General features: G+C 42.1%; 1 protein-coding gene across 1 annotated transcript in view; it reads right to left on the reverse strand.

The window, feature by feature from the left end:
* The window catches only part of LOC120019840 (cadherin-12-like), a 28,457-nt gene extending 9,992 nt beyond the window's left edge, over window positions 1–18,465 (reverse strand). The window contains exons 1-5 of the mRNA XM_038963256.1: window positions 18,223–18,465; window positions 9,062–9,356; window positions 6,086–6,205; window positions 4,359–4,526; window positions 3,800–3,987 (exon numbers count right to left, since the gene is read on the reverse strand). Of these exons, the coding sequence (XP_038819184.1) occupies window positions 3,800–3,987; window positions 4,359–4,526; window positions 6,086–6,205; window positions 9,062–9,356; window positions 18,223–18,465 (1,014 nt within the window). The remainder of the gene's footprint in view (window positions 1–3,799; window positions 3,988–4,358; window positions 4,527–6,085; window positions 6,206–9,061; window positions 9,357–18,222) is intronic.
* Between the last annotated feature and the right edge of the window lie 1,628 nt (window positions 18,466–20,093).

A 20,093-nucleotide genomic window follows, 5' to 3' on the forward strand; every position in this document is an offset into this window, starting at 1 on the left:
AGGGCCTGTCTATTCAACTGGCTTTTATTTATCGATATGCATGCACTTCATACGCCTTCCACTAGATGTCAACAGGCAGTGGAAGGTGGAATGGGGTGTCTAGCTTGATCTGAGGCCGAACAAGAGCTTTTGGAGTGACAGGTCCGGAATTTTCTTTGTCTTCGAAGGTGCGCGGCGGAGCTTGACATTGTCTTCTGAAAAGCGTTCGGTTTACACGGCGAATATCTCCGGCTCTGATTTTATTTCATACATATGATAATAACATCATAAAGTAGGTTTTTTCAACCGAGTTTTATCAGTTTATTCAACGTTTATTGGGACTTTTGGAGTTTTCCGTTCTTTGCGTCAAGAGAGGATGGGAATGTTAGCAACCTTGGCTAGCATTGTGGCGCGAATTCGACAGAAGAAATGGACATTCTAAAACCAAACAACGATTTATTCTGGACCAAGGACTCCTTGTACAACATTCTGATGGAAGCTCAGCAAAAGTAAGAAAACATTTATGATGTTATTTCGTATTTCTGTGTAAAATGTTGACTCCTATTCTCCGCCGTTTTGGTGAGCGCTGTCTCACAATAACGCAAGCTGTATGTTATGGTAAAGTTATTTTTTTAAATCTAACACAGCGGTTGCATTAAGAACCAGTGTATCTTTCATTTGCCATACAACAAGTATTTTTATGTAAAGTTTATGATGAGTTCTTTGGTCAGATTAGGTGAGTGTCCAAAATATCTCCGGAGATTCTGGTGAATCGATGCTACGTATTCACAATGTATAATCAGGATTTGTAGCTCTAAATATGCACATTTTCGAACAAAACATAATTGTATTGTATAACATGATGTTATAAGACTGTCATCTGATGAATTTGTTCAAGGTTAGTGATTAATTTTATCTCTATTTTGTCGGTTTTGTGCAAGCTATTTTTGCGGGGAGTAAATTGCGTTGTGTGTTTGGCTACTGTAGTGAGCTACTAGAAATATATATTGTGTTTTCGCTGTAAAACACTTAAAAAAATCGGAAATATTGGCTGGATTCACAAGATGTTTATCTTTCATTTGCTGTACACCATGTATTTTTCATAAATGTTTTATGATGAGTATTTATGTATTTCACGTTGCTCTCTGTAATTATTCTGGCTGCTTTGGTGCTATTTGTGATTGTGGCTGCAATGTAAAACTATGATTTATACCTCAAATATGCACATTTTCGAACAAAACATAAATGTATTGTATAACATGTTATAAGACTGTCATCTGATGAAGTTGTTTCTTGGTTAGTGACTAATTTTATCTCTATTTTGTCGGTTTTGTGAAAGCTACATATGCGGTGGAAACATGGTGAAAATATGCGGTTGTGTGTTTGGCTATTGTGGTTAGCTAATAGAAATACATATTGTGTTTTCGCTGTAAAACATTTAAAAAATCGGAAATGATGGCTGGATTCACAAGATGTTTATCTTTCATTTGCTGTATTGGACTTGTGATTTCATGAAAATTATATTATATGATATCCCTGTCCCGTTAGGCTAGGCTATGCTAGTCAGCTTTTTTGATGAGGAGGATCCCGGATCCGGGATGGGTATTAAGTAAAGGCAATTTGAGACTTGAAAAGTGAGTGCTTAGGTTTTGACAGATTTTCAGGAAGAGACTTTGAGAACAGCTTTCTAACCCTATGTTACAGTCTTACATTATCTCAGCTAGGTCCCTAGTTTGTGCATACAGCTAAACAGTTCTCACTGTCAACACACACACAGCAGTCCCTGTCTGAGGCACATGCATGCAAACATCTGGTCATCTGTGAAAATGGCAGCCACCCTGCTAACTAGATAACAACCAGACAGACAACAGGACTGGGCCGGTGATGCAGGAGGACAGACACCACAGCATGAGTGCTATCCCATCCTAAAAGCACCGTTCAGTGTTACATGCAGGGAACATAATTCCTGCAACACTGCATAAATGTAAATTAGCAGGGAAAATATGAATGATCTGGAAATTGAACCCACCCTTTGTTAGTTTGGGCCTATATCCTCCTACTCTACCTTCCACCACAAATCCGCAACCTAGTGAAATGTCTTATCATCGGCACAGAGGTGTCAATTACAGTATTTGTACCAGGAAGCTCCTGCTGTTTTCACTTTGCCTCCTGTGTGCCTGACACCTCCCTTGTCTCATCATCTAGGAGATCAATGGGATAGCAAAGCGCCTCAACCTACTACTTAAAATGAGAGGGGAGACTTTTTTTATTTCACTGATAATCCACATGGTAATAACTACTTTTGTAATATACCAGAGCTCAGGTTGGAAAGAGATCATATTATCTCAAATCAATCAGAGGTTGATTGTCTAACGTATAAAGGTTGGAACCTTATAGATAATAACTACTGGAGTCTTGAAGCATATCTTAGATTAGGTTGTGCTTTCAGACTGAAACTAAATCCAGCAAACTGTCCAATGTAGAAAGACCCCGATATCTTGACACATAAATACATGTAGAGGGCATTCAAATCCCACAGACTGTTTACCTACCATTTCACTATAATCTTTTATTTTGACGGAGCCGATTATCCCTTGAACCCATTATTCCAAATCCTCTTATCACACTGTGGCAAGCCTTGGCTGAGCCCTCCCTAAGTCAGAGACGGGAGTAAAATAACCTGTCTCAGCAATTTTCTATACTTTCCTCCGACACCTAGGCTTTCACAGTGGGTGGTCAGGTGCTGTTTTAGCAAATGTACACAAGTCAGGTATATGGTTTGTCATTTTGGGCTACTTGTCAGGACCTTATAGATGTCTTACAGTTAGAGAGTGGGAGCAATAGACAGAGCAATAAGACAGATGGCTGTGATACAAAGATCTACAAAATGATGGCCCTGTTATAACTTCAATTTCAGAAGGCAATGGTGCATTTATATATAATTCCCACTATGTATTTGCAAGAAAGTGCCAAATGCTTTGAAGTTTCATTGTCACACAAATGCAAGTGGCACTTCGGGAAACTTCTATCTAACCAAGGACGTCCTCCAGATACAGAAAACACAGTATTTACGAGGAAACTCTCATAGCTGCAAGATACAGACGCCATCTGTGAACAAGTAATAATATCATCCCAGAACAAAACGAGAGGTGCACTCAAACCCAGTACAAAAGCTTTTGGTGCAACTATCCATTTATGTGAAGAAAAGAGTTTGGAAGTCTGTGGGTCACAGAGAGAAGAGCTGCTGTAAAGAGGATGTCTAAAGGGGTTCCTGCTTGTCACATCCCATCAGGAGGTGTGTTTTCTGATCCTAGCCTCGGAGGCATTTATTTATTCATGTCAGCTAAATCCAAAAACATTGCCCACTGGGCACAGACTGGTTGACTCAACATTGTTTCCACGTGACGTTGAACCAATGTGGAATAGACATTGACATGACGTCCGTGCCCAGTGGGTGGGCACTTTCCTGCAAAAAATATCACACATTTTTTTTAGACTTCCAGAAAATAGGGATCATCAAGTTCTCTATACTTCCTCCTGGTTAGGTTCTGATGGTGGTTTGTAGCTGTGATAAGAGGAGGTATGCAGAAATGATCTATTCATATTCCAAGGCCCAAGTAGTCCATTATTATAATTATCCAAGTGAGCAGCTTTGCTCATGATCTATCCTAACAGATCTGAAATTATCATGGAAGGAAATTGAGAAACTGTCCCAAAGCCTAGTGCAATGGATATCATTTCTGGACCTACAGTATCCTCATCACAGAGAAAAAGGGTGAAAGTTAAATTAAGTGACCGGTGAAGGGTTGTGAATTCCTACCTTTCTAAGGACTATGATTCCCTCCTGACTGTGCCCGTTGGAGGTGATGTCAAACATGTTGCCTTCATCACCAGGAAGTATAGAATATTCCACCTCCGCATTCTTCCCAGTGTCCAGGTCATGAGCTCTGAACTTCCCTACTGCTGAGCCCACAGACGATGATTCTGGGACCCTGAGGTGGAGAATACCTGCCGGAAAATAAAGACGGACAAGAAGGTTTCAAATACAATCTGTCATTGGCTGATTCTTGTATGTGTCAAGTCCCGGCGGTAGTGTTACGTAAGGACAACAGACTCACATTATCCTCTGTGCAGTTATCGCTTCTATGGTCATTTTAAACAATTGATTATGTATAGACAGTGCATAACCTCATTATAATTGATTTACACTAATTAATACTAATTCATCATTAAATTAACATAAAATTGCCTAGAGATATAAGGTGACATTCAGCACACACAATTTACACAGGCATTCAACTTTCATACTAGTTAGACTTACTAGATTTATTGGCTAACAGCAAACAAAACTGTTGTCATTTAAATGCAATGTGGCACACTTTTTGAAAACCTGGGGGGGTTGTCGTTGACGTCGCTGAGGGTGATGTTGATGGTGGTTGTTCCGGCCAGTCCCCCCAGCTGCCCGCCCATATCCTTGGCCTGAATAAGGACCTGGTATAGCTCCTTCATTTCACGGTCCATGTTGGGTAAAGCAGTCCTTATCACCCCTGTTCAAGGTCACAGAAACAAACAGGGAAGATGTAAGTGTGTGTGAGGGAGAGAAACAAGAGAGAGAGAGAGAGAGAGGCACAGAGAGAGAGGGAATGTAGAGGTAGAAGAGAGATGAGTTGTGACTATAAGAGATCGTATCCCCTTTGATGTTACTGGAAGGAATTAAGAAGAGGTGGATTTTGTGTGAATAGTGAATAGAAGATGTGTGAATGGTGAATAGAAGATGTGTGAATGGTGAATAGAAGATGTGTGAATAGCGTTTGATCAGGAGTCAGTCCATTGTACAGGGACAACGGGGTCACAAGTTGCCACTGACAATGAGTAAAAAGGTAAAGGAATTGCACTGTGTTGTCAAGCAGGGTGTTTCCCTATACTCTCAGTCCAACTTTATCTGCAAAAAAGGCTATCTCAGGGTACACTATATATACAAAAGTATGTGGACACCCCTTAAAATTTGTAAATTTGGCTATTTCAGCCACACCCGTTGCTGACAGGTGTATAAAACCGAGCACACAGCCATGCAATCTCCATAGACAAACATTGGCTGTAGAATGGGCTTACTGAAGAGCTCAGTGACTTTCAAAGTGGCACCGTCATAGGATGCCACCTTACCAACAAGTCAGTTCGTCAAATTTCTGCCCTGCTAGAGCTGCCCTGGTCAACTGTAAGTGCTGTTATTGTGAAGTGGAAACATTTAGGAGCAACAACGGCTCAGCGGGACACACAAGATCACAGAACGGGACTGCCAAGTGCTGAAGTGCGTAGCGCGTAAAAATCGTCTGTCCTCTTTGCAACACTCACTACTGAGTTCCAAACTGCCTCTGGAATGATGAACAGCACAAGCACTGTTCATTGGGAGCTTCATGAAATCGGTTTCCATGGCCAAGCAGCCACACACAAGCCTAAGATTACCATGCGCAATGCCAAGCATCGGCTGGAGTGGTATAAAGCTTGCCGCCATTGTACTCTGGAGCAGTGGAAACTCGTTCCCTGGAGTGATGAATCACTCAGTGTATAAGAATTTGACAGGCCTGCACAGAGCCCTGACATCAACTCTTTCAAACACCTTTGGGTTGAATTGGAACGCCGACTGCGAGCCAGGTTTAACCGCCCAACATAAGTGCCCGACCTCACTAATACTCTTGTGGCTGAATGGAAGCAAGTCCGCACAGCAGTGTTCCAACATCTAGTAGAAAGCCTTCCCAGAGGAGTGGAGGCTGTTATAGCAGCAAAGGGGGGACCAACTCCATATTAATGCCCATGATTTTGGAACGAGATGTTCGACGAACCGGTGCCCCATACTTTTGGCCATGTAGTGTATCTACAAAAATCTAACACATCAAAATAAGATATTGCAGTGGTCAGGGCTCTAAAGTGTGACCAATTTGGTCGAACATTTTTGTATATTGCTGTGCAACCTGGAGTTTTAATTTGGTAACACCAGTGGTACAGCTTTACATTTTGCCATTGTAAAAGCCAGTTACACATTTGGTTTTCAAATCTCTCCATGTGACATTGTGGTTGTGCCTTGATTTGAACTGTGTTGTGATCTCACCAGTTTTGGAGTCGACTGAAAAGTAAGGCTGTCCATGTAGGATACTGTAGACGATCCGTGCACTATTCCCATAGGAGGGGTCGTCAGCATCTGTGGCAGTCACCTGCATAACAAAGGTACCTGTGTGTCAGGCAGAGACCAAGGGAAGGAAATTGTTAGAAATACTGTTCTTTTTGTGACTTCAAGCATTACGTTTTAAGAATATTCGTATGGTTTTGGAGTTAAAGAAAAATGTAATGACATAATTAGACACATTCTGACATGCAATGTAACCTACATAGACTATAGGATTTTAGCTGGACAATTTAGCTGGACTTTTTGGATGAATGCTGGTTATCTGAAGCTTTCACATGGTTTAAACTTGATGAGAATTAAGAGATTATGGTGTTATAAACCTTACCATTAACTTTAAGTAATTGTATTTACCAGACAGATGGAGAGGCCTAACCTTCTTATGTAGATCAATGCGTAGGCCTTGTCTATTCATTTCACCTTGTAGGCTAAATAATGTACACTGCTCAAAAAAATTAAGGGAACACTTAAACAACACAATGTAACTCCAAGTCAATCACACTTCTGTGAAATCAAACTGTCCACTTAGGAAGCAACACTGATTGACAATAAATTTCACATGCTGTTGTGCAAATGGAATAGACAAAAGGTGGAAATTATAGGCAATTAGCAAGACACCCCCAATAAAGGAGTGGTTCTGCAGGTGGTGACCACAGACCACTTCTCAGTTCCTATGCTTCCTGGCTGATGTTTTGGTCACTTTTGAATGCTGGCGGTGCTTTCACTCTAGTGGTAGCATGAGACGGAGTCTACAACCCAAACAAGTGGCTCAGGTAGTGCAGCTCATCCAGGATGGCACATCAATGTGAGCTGTGGCAAGAAGGTTTGCTGTGTCTGTCAGCGTAGTGTCCAGAGCATGGAGGCGCTACCAGGAGACAGGCCAGTACATCAGGAGACGTGGAGGAGGCCGTAGGAGGGCAACAACCCAGCAGCAGAACCGCTACCTCCGCCTTTGTGCAAGGAGGAGCAGGTGGAGCACTGCCAGAGCCCTGCAAAATGACCTCCAGCAGGCCACAAATGTGCATGTGTCTGCTCAAACGGTCAGAAACAGACTCCATGAGGGTGGTATGAGGGCCCGACGTTCACAGGTGGGGGTTGTGCTTACAGCCCAACACCGTGCAGGACGTTTGGCATTTGCCAGAGAACACCAAGATCGGCAAATTCGCCACTGGCGCCCTGTGCTCTTCACAGATGAAAGTAGGTTCACACTGAGCACATGAGCACATGTGACAGACGTGACAGAGTCTGGAGACGCCGTGGAGAACGTTCTGCTGCCTGCAACATCCTCCAGCATGACCGGTTTGGCGGTGGGTCAGTCATGGTGTGGGGTGGCATTTCTTTGGGGGGCCGCACAGCCCTCCATGTGCTCGCCAGAGGTAGCCTGACTGCCATTAGGTACCGAGATGAGATCCTCAGACCCCTTGTGAGACCATATGCTGGTGCGGTTGGCCCTGGTTTCCTCCTAATGCAAGACAATGCTAGACCTCATGTGGCTGGAGTGTGTCAACAGTTCCTGCAAGAGGAAGGCATTGATGCTATGGACCGCCCGTTCCCCAGACCTGAATCCAATTGAGCACATCTGGGACATCATGTCTCGCTCCATCCACCAACACCACATTGCACCACAGACTGTCCAGGAGTTGGCGGATGTTTTAGTCCAGGTCTGGGAGGAGATCCCTCAGGAGACCATCCACCACCTCATCAGGAGGTCATAGGCATTGTAGGGAGGTCATACAGGCACGTGGAGGCCACACACACTTCTGAGCCTCATTTTGACTTGTTACATCACATTACATCAAAGTTGGATCAGCCTGTAGTGTGGTTTTCCACTTTAATTTTGAGTGTGACTCCAAATCCAGACCTCCATGGGTTGATAAATTTGATTTCCATTGATCATTTTTGTGTGATTTTGTTGTCAGCACATTCAACTATGTAAAGAAAAAAGTATTTAATAAGAATATTTCATTCATTCAGATCTGGGATGTGTTATTTTAGTGTTCCCTTTATTTTTTTGAGCAGTGTATTTATCATTGACACTTTTCTAAGATCTTACCCAATAATTTACAGCACAGTGTTTCGTTAAATTACATGGTTTCAGTTTGCTACTATTACCGAAATGCCAGTGTTGTTTTGTGTCATACTAACATTTAGCCATTTCACTCCTTAGAATGTGTTTCTTTCATTCTTCCATGTCATTCATCTGTTGCATTTTCCTGTGTGTGCCAGTATTTGCGGCGATAGGGGCGCGAATGTGAAATACCTGTGTGTAACGTTTTGTTGGGTTTAGCTGGTTATGGGCAGAGCCTGGTACCCCACCTGTGCTCAGTGATCAAGGTAGGAGAACCTACTTAGGCCTTACTTCGATTTTATATGAATTCAGGGGAGTCATTTGAGGCCTAGTTAAAAGTAGTACATCGTTAGCAATGTTGTTGAGTTGACTTAATGTTTTGTTATTCATCCCCGGTTGCAGCCCAGTGTAGGTCTTTAAACAACTGCTCATTTCATTATGTTCAGCATGCGATGCATGTATTTAGAAAATGGTGCGGTTTGTTCGAGATGACCAACATTGGGTGAGTCCACTGCAATTTACTGTGAATGAATGTTGCTGGCTTTTAATGTGTGTTTTTGTGGCAAATAGTGTACTTTATACCCTTCAACTGCAAAAACATTTACAACAGAAAACATCAAGGCCACCTGCCTGCAATGACATTAAACCAACCTGTGCCGGTCTCAATCATATGATTCTATGAAGATGAAACCGTAGACAGTATAACTAGGCCTGTACAGTAGTCCTAAAGGATGCCTGTCAAAAATAGTGTAGCGCACTGTCCAACATTGTCATAGTAGCTTTACCCCATATGGATTTGTACAAGCCAAAAAACACAGTATAGGTGCCTTTCTTACCTCCTGGTGACATCTCTGGGACACTGGCTGTATATGGACCCTCTAAAAACTTTGGTTCATTGTCATTTATGTCTTGAACTTTTATGATGAATTCAGACTCAGGCTCCAGAGGCCTGCCTGTGTGCATGTCCATAGCCTGAGCTCGTAATGTGTAGTAAGACTTCTCCTCTCTGTCCAAACCCATCAAGGCATGGATATCGCCCGTCGTCTGGTCTATGGTGAAGATGGTGCCTGCTCCTTCTCCTGAGAGAGTGTACTTCACCTCACTGTCATCCCTGTCCCGGTCTGTGTGAAGCTTAATAGAGAAAACATGTTGTATTTGTCAATGAATCAAAGTATGTATATATGTACTAGGCCTAGTTATTTATGTGACTTTAGTTGTATTCACATTTCCCCAACCTTCTCCATGAGCTAGATTTCAGCCATGTCACAACTGTGTTGTACCGCTGTTATACAACATTATGTTATTCAAGTAAGTGAGGAATCTCAGGGTACTTTACTCCCCTAGACATGATATAATTAGACCATTAGTAATTACTGTGCTTGTTTGATGGATGACAACAAGATGCATAGAGGGACAGAGTTTTCTTGCTGAGCTGTGTCTATTTCCTGCTCCTCCTCCTTCCTTTTAACTGTCACTGACCATATGAAAATGCTGAGAACATGTGGTGCCATTGATAGATACATAATGGGGCAGAGCACAGTTCCCTCGAGTTAATAAATACATCCTTTAGTTGACCTGTGCCTAGACTAAGGGATTCATTACTTGGCTGGATGGTTTTACATACAGACGTAGGATGCCACCTTTCCAACAAGTCAGTTTGTCAAATTTCTGCCCTGCTACAGCTGCCCTGGTCAACTGTAAGTGCTGTTATTGTGAAGTGGAAACATTTTGGAGCAACAGCGGCTCAGCCGCGAAGTGGTAGGCCACACAAGCTAACAGAACGGGACCGCCGAGTGCTGAAGCGGGTAGCAGGTAAAAATTGTCTGTCCTCGGTTGCAACAACTTACTACCGAGTTCCCAACTGACTCTAGAAGCAAAGTCAGCACAAGAACTGTTCGCCGGGAGCTTCGTGAAATGGGTTTCCATGGCCAACAGCTGCACACAAGCCTAAGATCACCATGTGCCTAAGATCACCATGTGCAATGCCAAGCGTCAGCTGGAGTGGTGTAAAGCTCGCTGACATTGGACTATGGAGCAGTGGAAACACATTCTCTGGAATGATGTATCACGCTTCACCATCTGGCTTTGGTGGATCCAGGAGAACGCTACCTGCCCGAATGCATGGTGCCAAATGTAAGGTTTGGTGGAGGAGAAATAATGGTCTAGGGCTGTTTTTCATGGTTTGGACTAGGCCTCTTTGTTCCAGTGAAGGAAAATATTAACGCTACAGCATACAATGGCATTCTAGATGATTCTCAAATCAAATGTTATTTGTCACATGCGCCGAATACAAAAGTGTACTAAAGTGTAGACTTTACCGTGAAATGCTTACTTACAAGCCCTTAACCAACAGTGCAGTTCAGAAGAAGAAAATATTTACCAAGTAGACTAAAATAAAAAGTAATAATAAAATGAACACAATAACAATAACAATAACGAGGCTGTATACAGGGGGCACCAATACAGAGTAAGGGGGTGGGGGTACAGGCTAGTTGAGGTAATTTGTACATGTAGGTGGGGGCAAAGTGACTATGCATACAGTAGGTAAAAAACAGCGAGTGTACAACAGGGAGGGGGGGTCACAGTAATTTGTCCGGTGGCGATGTTATGAATTGTTCAGCAGTTTTATGGCTTGAGGGTAGAAGCTGTTGAGGAGCCTTTTGGTCCTAGACTTGGCACTCTGGTACCGCTTGCCATGCGGTAGCAGATTAGACAGTCTATGACTTGGGTGACTGGAGTCTCTGACAATTTTATGGGCTTTCCGCCTATTATATAGGTCCTGGATGGCAGGAAGCTTGGCCTTGTGATGTATTGGGCCGTTCGCACTACCCTCTGTAGCTCCTTACGGTCAGATGCCGAGCAGTTGCCATACCAGGCGGTGATGCAACCGGACAGGATGCTCTTGATGGTGCAGCTATAGAACCTTTTGAGGATCTGGGGACCCATGACAAATCTTTTCAGTCTCCTGAGGGGGAAAATGTTTTGTCGTACCCTCTTCACGACTGTCTTGGTATGTTTGGACCATGATAGTTCGTTGGTGATGTGGACACCAAGGAACTTGAAACTCTCGACCGGCTCCACTACAGCCCCATTGATGTTAATCGGGGCCTGTTCAGCCCGCCTTTTGTGCTTCCAACTTTGTGACAACAGTTTGGGGAAGGCCCTTTCCTGTTTCAGCATGACAATGCCCCTGTGCACAAAGCGAGGTCCATACAGAGATAAAACATCGGTCTGGAAAAACTTGAATGGCCAGCACTTAGCCCTGACCTCACCCCTATCTAACCCTACCCTATCTGAATTGGAATGCCGACTGCGAGCCAGGCCAAATCGCCTAACATCAGTGCCCGACCTCATTAATGTTCTTGTGGCTGAATGGAAGCAAGTCCCCGCAACAATGTTCCAACATCTAGTGCGAAGCCTTCCCAGAAGAGTGGAGGCTGTTATAACAGCAAAGGGGGGACGGACTCCATATTAATGCCCATGAGTTTGGAATGAGATGTTCGACGAGCAGGTGTCAACATACTTTTAGTCATGTAGTGTATTTACATACTTGGCCTACTGCCATAATCAGTTTAATATTTAATTATTCGTGTGCATGTAAATATACTCATTGTAAAGGAGCATGAAAGATGCAATGTATTGTGCCTGTAATGATCTTCGTTGGGAGAAAGAGAGTAGGACCAATGCTCAGCGTGGTACGTGTTCATTTTCTTTAATAATGAACGAACACAGAAACAAAACAATAAGCGATACGTGAAATACAAACCGAAACATTTCCGTGTGGAACAAACACTGACACGGAAAATAACCACCCACAAAACAACCTCCCTAAATATGGTTCCCAATCAGAGACAACGACAAACACCTGCCTCTGATTGAGAACCATATCAGGCCAAACGAAAAACCCCAACATAGAAAAACAAACATAGATAACCCACCCAACTCACGCCCTGACCATACTAAAAGAAAGAAATAACAAAAGAACTAAGGTCAGAACGTGACAGTGCCAGTGTCCAGTACATACAGTTGAAGTCGGAAGTTTACATACACAGTTTTTAAACCACTCCACAAACTTCTTCTTAACAAACCATAGTTTTGGAAAGTCAGTTAGGACATCTACTTTGTGCATGACACAAGTCATTTTTCCAACAATTGTTTACAGACAGATTATTTCACTTATAATTCACTGTATCACAATTCCAGTGGGTCAGAAGTTTACATACACTAAGTTGACTGTGCCTTTAAACAGCTTGGAAGATTCCAGAAAATGATGTCATGGCTTTAGAAGCTTCTGTTAGGCTAATTTACATTATTTGAGTCAATTGGAGGTGTACTTGTGGATGTATTTTAAGGCCTACTTTCAAACTCAGTGCCTCTTTGCTTGACGTCATGGGAAAATCAAAAGAAATCAGCCAAGACCTCAGAAAAAAAATGGTAGACCTCCACAAGTCTGGTTCATCCTTGGGAGCAATTTCCAAAGGCCTGAAGGTACCATGTTCATCTGTACAAACAATAGTACGCAAGTTTACACATCATGGGACCACGCAGCCGTCATATCGCTCAGGAAGGAGACGCGTTCTGTCTACTAGAGATGAACGTACTTTGGTGCAAAAAGTGCAAATCAATCCCAGAACAACAGCAAAAGACCATGTGAAGATGCTGGAGGAAACCGGTACAAAAGTATCTATATCCACAGTAAAACGAGTCATATAAAGACATAATATGAAAGGCCGCTCAGCAAGGAAGAAGCCACTGCTCCAAAACTGCCATAAAAAAGCCAGAGTACGGTTTGCAACTGCACATGGGGACAAAGATCGTACTTTTTGGAGAAATGTCCTCTGGTTTGGTGAAACAAAAATAGAACTGTTTGGCCATAATGACCATCGTTATGTTTGGAGGAAAAGGGGGGAGGCTTGCAAGCCGAAGAACACCATCCCAACCGTGAAGCACGGGGGTGGCAGCATCATGATGTGAGGGTGCTTTGCTGCAGGAGCGACTGGTGCACGTCATAAAATAGATGGCATCATGAGGAAGGAAATGTATGTGGATATATTGAAGCAACATCTCAAGTCATCAGTCAGGGAATTTTACTCAGATTAAATGTCAGGAATTGTGAAAAACTGAGTTTAAATGTATTTGGCTAAGGTGTATGTAAACTTCCCACTTCAACTGTAAGTCCAAACATTGATTTTATTTTATATGAATGACGGAAACTGCAGGAAGCAGTGCTAAAGCTAGATTAAGGATTCAAGTTCTCTGTTAGTGTTTTGACTTTGTAATTTACATTGCATGGAGTATGTGACATTCCTGCATTTTTAACAAGTGCATACTAGAGAATAGAGAATACTTGTCGTATTCCATAATCAAGTAGAATTGCTGTCACCTCTTGACAGAAGGAAATGCAACCTGTATTCGAAGTTTAAAAAGGATCTAAAGTTTGTAATTTCCACTTTAAAATATCAGACTTGGTTTGCCCTAACAAAAAATGTATCAACCCCTACAAACAATGTCTGTTAATTATAATCCACATAATAATTCACATGTCCTGTTGCTGCAGGATCATTTTCCTGCTGTAGCTAATGAAGATCCTACATCTGTAGCATATAATCCATGAGCCACAACAACAGAGCAATAAAATGCCCCACTCTTTTCGCTATGTACTGCATTACTTCTGAAAAGTAATGCACTATATAGGGAATAGAGTGCCATTTAGGACATAACCACTGTGATTCAGTTTCAGTATGCAGGGGACCATTAAACCTTTTCCAATGGTTTATTTAGAAAGTCACTGAATTGAATGTAATTAAATCAGAGGGCGAAATCTCAAGACACATTTGCTCATCACATTATTTTATGTCCATTTACTGTCTGATGTACCTAACACATTCAGCAGGCGGAACACGATTTTTTTGACAGTGAGTTTGGATATAATGAGTTTTAAAGTGAATCAAAAATTGAGGCCATTTGTGGTAAAAACAATGAGACCTCCACAGGAACAATGTCTGGTTTAAAATAAATCGGGAGGAAATACATATTTGAATAGAATTATTAAAAGTATCCATCCAGTGCTTTTATGCAGAGGAATAGCTTGTGCCCTGAGTACAAATCAGTGTTGGGATGGAGTAACTGTCGGGCATTAGCGCGGTTATATAATAGAATGTGGTGTTGATATTTAGCCGAATCCATACAATCTGATGCATAATGTGGTTATTTGAGTGTCTGAAAGTCACGCACAGGGGCACCTGTAAGATAAATGAATGTGTCATTGTAAAAGGTTATCCAGCAAAAAGGAATAGGGGGCAAGGGGGTGATATATTCTCCTTCAAAAGGGCATGAGAGGTGTGCTCTTTTCATGATTAAAACAAATGATGATCAGTGTATCATCTCCTGCAGCAATGGATAGTCATGGACATGGGCGGAACTTTTGTTTTAGAAGTGCGGGGGACATATATTTTTTGAGTTATTATAATTTTTTTATCCGTTTGGAAAAACACTCCCAACAGCCTACCCGACCGCTCGGAAGCGTACACATGGTCCTAAAGGACACGGTTGCCTTGTTTTGTATCACATTCCAAGTATAAAACTGGGGGGGGGGGGGACAAAAATGCAATTTCAGAATGTTGGGGGGGAGGGGGGCATGCCCCCACCTCCAGTGAAAGTTGCCCCCTAGTCATGGAGGCCAGTGGCGCTGCATACATATACAAAATGCTAAATGATATGATAGCTGAATTAAAATGTTGTAGTTTAACCTGAGAAGTGGCTGTCCTTGAGAGACTCAACCAGCATGCTATAATGATCATAAGCACCACAGACAATTTAACCCAGTGATTTAGACTAGAGAGAAGCTTAGTGTGTTTTAGCTGAGACCAGACTAGCCCACTAGCCCTGTCTTCCTTGCAGATGGCCTTTGCTCAGTATGGGGGCCAGACACTTATTGTTTAATTGTACATAGTACAGTTGCACATAGTTGTCTTCCTCTAAAGCTTGCTGAATGTCAGATCCAGGAGCATAAGGTAAGCTGGTGTTTAAATGTGGGTCTTTCACTCTGCTGCCCAGCAGAGGAGCTTTCGGCAATGTGGAACAGTGGTGCAGTCATTTTCTTTTTAAAATGTTCACACAAAGGTGTCATGGAAGAAAATGCTTGTTTTCCTGTTTTGCCAGCAAAGATGTGGTCATTACCTGTTGGTAAAGTTGTCAATTTTGTATCTGTTTATAAATAATAGTATTGCCTCGCTAAATCTCAATACAAAGGTGATATTTAGAAACAATAACCAAAGCAATGGCTGAGAAAAGTCTTCATGTGCAAATTATCATTATATACAATAACATGCCTCCATAGAGTTTTGGATGCTATTAGACAGCGCTCCCCAGCTGAATGCGAATCCATGGGAGAATCTCAATTGCATACTCCTTGCGTCCTCTTGTCTTGCATCCTTCTCAAACCCATTGGTCTCTCTCCCCTCTGACCTTCTCCTCCAATGGTTTTAGAGAAGAAGGCGAGGCAAGAGAAGTATGCAATTAGGATTCTCCCAATGACCTGGCAGTCACACTGTTTCCAAGCCAGATTTGAGCTTTCCAAAAATGTAGCTCACAGTGATAATCAAGGTCCTGATCCTTCACACTGTCCCCTATTAACTGGCAGCAGATTAATCTGTGGTCTCGGGGCTGGCCATGCATGGCTCGATGCTGTCGTCCTCATTCTCAACACAGAAACTGGGTATGTCCCAAATGGCACCCTTTTCCATGTATGGTGCACTGCTTTTGACATGAGCACTATGGGCCGCCCTGGTCTAAGGGAGTGCGCTATGTAGGAAATAGGGTGCCATTTGGGGGACACACACTGTGAGGAGTGAATCACTCAGTAATTTTAAAGCAGGAGCGGTAGCATCAGTTTGACAATGTGTCCCATCCCTCCTTTCTCAGCCAACGGAAACACATCCAGCGGGACCGTGCATACTGAGAAAGGCCGTAGTAGATTGCCTTGGCATCAGCAGCTGACAAGTCAATCTAAAACATTATCCCATTTGAGCTGGAAGTGCCAGATTCCAGGATGGTTCTTAATGCCTCTTGAAATTTGATTTAGAATGGCACAAAACACTCTTTAACCTCCTTTGTGTGTGGATAATTACTGATGATACTGAGAAAATTGCAAAAGTCACAGCCAGAACCGATCAAGCAGCCCAAGCAATTAGATGTGATGTGTCGTGCTGCTTATTGGTATATTCTTTAAGTCTTAAAGAACAGATGCCCAAGTGTTTGAACTCCTCTTCTGTTTGATTTCTTACCTCAAACTCTCATCAGAGGAGTGAAGGCAGAGGTTAAACAGAGGTGTACAGTTGAAGTGGGAAGTTTACATACACCTTAGCCAAATACATTTAAACTCAGTTTTTCACAATTCCTGACATTTAATCCTAATAAAATTCCCCTTCTTAGGTCAGTTAGGATCACCACTTTATTTTAAGAATATGAAATGTCAGAATATAGTAGAGAGAATGATTTATATCAGCTTTTATTTCTTTCGTCACATTCCCAGTGGGTCAGAAGTTTACATACACTCAATTAGTATTTGGTAGCATTACCTTTAAATTGTTTAACTTGGGTCAAATGTTTTGGGTAGCCTTCCACAAGCTTCCCAAAATAAGTTGGGTGAATTTTGGCCCATTCCTCCTGACAGAGCTAGTGTTACTAAGTCAGGTTTGTAGGCCTCCTTGCTCTCACACGCTTTTTCAGTTCTGCCCACAAATGTTCTATAGGATTGAGGTCAGGGCTTTGTGATGGCCACTCCAATACCTTGACTTTGTTGTCATTAAGCCATTTTGCCACAACTTTGGAAGTATGCTTGTGGTCATTGTCCATTTGAAAGGCCCATTTGCGACCAAGCTTTAACTTCTTGACTGATTTCTTGAGATTTTGCTTCAATATATCCACATAATTTTCCTTCCTCATGATTCCATCTATTTTGTGAAGTGCACCAGTCCCTCCTGCAGCAAAGCACCTCCACAACATGATGCTGCCATCCCTGTACTTCACGGTTGGGATGGTGTTCTTCAGCTTGCAAGGCTCCCTTTTTCCTCCTAACATAACGATGGTCATTATGGCCAAACAGTTCTATTTTTGTTTCATTTCTCCAAAAAGTACGATCTTTGTCCCCATATGCAGTTTCAAACCGTAGTCTGGCTTTTTTATGGTGGTTTTGGAGCAGTGGCTTCTACCTTGCTGAGCGGCCTTTCAGGTTATGTCGATATATGACTCGTTTAACTGTGGATATAGATACTTTTGTACCTGTTTCCTCCAGCATCTTCACAAGGACCTTTGCCGGTGTTCTGGGAATCGATTTGCCCTTTTCGCACCAAAGTACGTTCATCTCTAGGAGACAGAACGTGTCTCCTTCCTGAGCGGTATGACAGCTGCGTGGTCCCATGGTGTTTATACTTGTGTACTATTGTTTGTACAGATGAACATGGTACTTTCAGGCGTTTGGAAATTGCTCCCAAGGATGAACCAGACTTGTGGAGGTCTACAATTTTTTTTCTGAGGTCTTGGCTGATTTCTTTTGATTTTCCCATGACGTCAAGCAAAGAGTTTGAAAGTAGGCCTTGAAATACATCCACAAGTTTACCTCCAATTGACTCAAATAATGTCAATTAGCCTATCAGAAGCTAAACACATGACATCATTTTCTGGAATTTTCCAAGCTGTTTAAAGGCACAGTCAACTTAGTGTATGTAAACTTCTGACCCACTGGAATTGTGATACTGTGAATTATAAGTGAAATAATCTGTCTGTAAACAATTGTTGGAAAAATGACTTGTGTCATGCACAAAGTAGATGTCCTAACCGACTTGCCAAAACTATAGTTTATTAATTAACAAGACATTTTTGGAGTGGTTGAAAAACTAATTTTAATGACTCCAACCTAAGTGTATGTACACTTCTGACTTTAACTGTATATTGATCAGTCTTAGAGAATCAGAACCCTAAAATGATGGTGCCTTACCTTTCCAACGTACTGTGGTTCAGATCCCATATATTCCTCCAGTACAAAGAACTGGTTCCACACCCATCCTCGCTTTACCCTCTGAACCCCTGATGCCCCATGTCTCCTCAGTCCCAGTCCTGCCATGCCCCTCAGGTGGTGCTCTCTTCCCATCCTGCTTTGGGTTGGAGAGTGAAGGGGTGCCAGGAAGCCTTTGTCGAAGAGATACCAAAAGACCAGCAGGAGACCGTTCCTTGTGATCATTGGCAATCTGGGCAGTGGAGGATCTCTGTTGAATTCCAGTGAGAGACTGTGAGTTAGACAATATCAGCTGGGTTGTAGACCCAAGGTAGAAGGGGATTGGGGGGATGTTGTGGTGACATTGTTAGATTTGCCTCCATGATCTTTGGTTTCTCACTCAACTAGTCCTCATTGACCTTAGTCTGCTGGTGGAAAGAGGAGTGACATGGTCTTACATTACACTGCAGTTAAAGTAGTTACAAGGCAACATGGAAAGTAATCTCGTCCACCAACCGACTCTCTCTATCAAACCTGTCTCTCAGTCTATGCGGTAATAGAGCCTAGGACGAGGCTACATAATACATTGCAATACATTGTTATAAGCAGCAGTACTTCAAACAGTCCTATCTCATAACTGCCCGATCAGCAACTCATCAACATTGTTTAAAAAAATCTGTTCAGGCTGTGTCTACTCCAATTTATTTCATAATTGAGGTCATAATACACTTTATATGTTTGTCTAGTCAAGCTTGACAGTATCTTACTGGAGGGATTTTACGGATCATGATTCAGTGAAAACGAAACATGAGCAAATTGGTCCTCAGGAGTGCATTTAACTCTGCAAGTCAGGCAATGTGAATTTAGTGGAGCAGGAGCAAACATCAAACACAGTCGCACACACAGAGGAAAGGTAGATCAGATAAAAGAAAGAGACTCCCTGAGCACGATTACATACACACAAGAATACAATTATTGTGCATAGTCAGATTAACATAAAAGTTTGTTTAAAATGTTTACGTGCTTCGCAAAAAGAATGATTTCCCTTTTCATCTTGTTTACATGGACTCGTCTGAAATCAGGCTACCTGATGGAACTTTTGTTCATGCAGAAAACCAGCAATCAAAATAAACTTCCTACCACAGTGGTCATGTTATTTTTGCGAAACCTATTTGATTCTGAGTTCGGACATATAAAGTTGCATATGATGCATATGTTCAGTCTTTCCGAACTCACTTCAATTGGGCATAAGATGATGCCTTGCACTACTGGTGCTGGCACATGCCCAGATCAAATACACCGCTGGAACGCCGATTACGCTGTGTATTTGATCTGCGCATGTCTTAGTAATTCAAAAGATTGCTCAGAAAACCAGGTGTTTTAAATCGGCATATGCTTACTTCGATTTTGATCTGGAGGAAGCAGTGCAAAAGCTAGATGTCAAGGATTCAGGTTCTCTGTTAGTGGTTTGAATTTGTAATTTACTTTGGATGGAGTATGTGACATTCCTGCATATCTAACAACAACTGCATACTAGAAAATAGAGAATACTTTTCACATTGCATAATCAAGTAGAAGTCCTGTCACCTCTCCACTTACATACAGATGCAGAATCTTAATTTGATCACTCTTTTTTGATGAGAATTTTCCTGCACAGCTGGAAATGCAAACGTGTGGTGTATTCAAAAAGGGTTCTAAAGTTTGTAATTTCCACAAAAAAAATTCAGACCTGATTTGCCCCAACATAAAATGTATCAACCACCCTGCAAAAAAGTATACATGAGTTATAATCCACATAATAATTCACAATTCCTATTGCTGCAGGATTATTTTCCTGCTGTAGCAAACTGGCTCAAATTAAAATCCTACATCTG

Source organism: Salvelinus namaycush, chromosome 25 (assembly GCF_016432855.1).
Source record: "Salvelinus namaycush isolate Seneca chromosome 25, SaNama_1.0, whole genome shotgun sequence".
Classification (NCBI taxonomy): domain Eukaryota; kingdom Metazoa; phylum Chordata; class Actinopteri; order Salmoniformes; family Salmonidae; genus Salvelinus; species Salvelinus namaycush.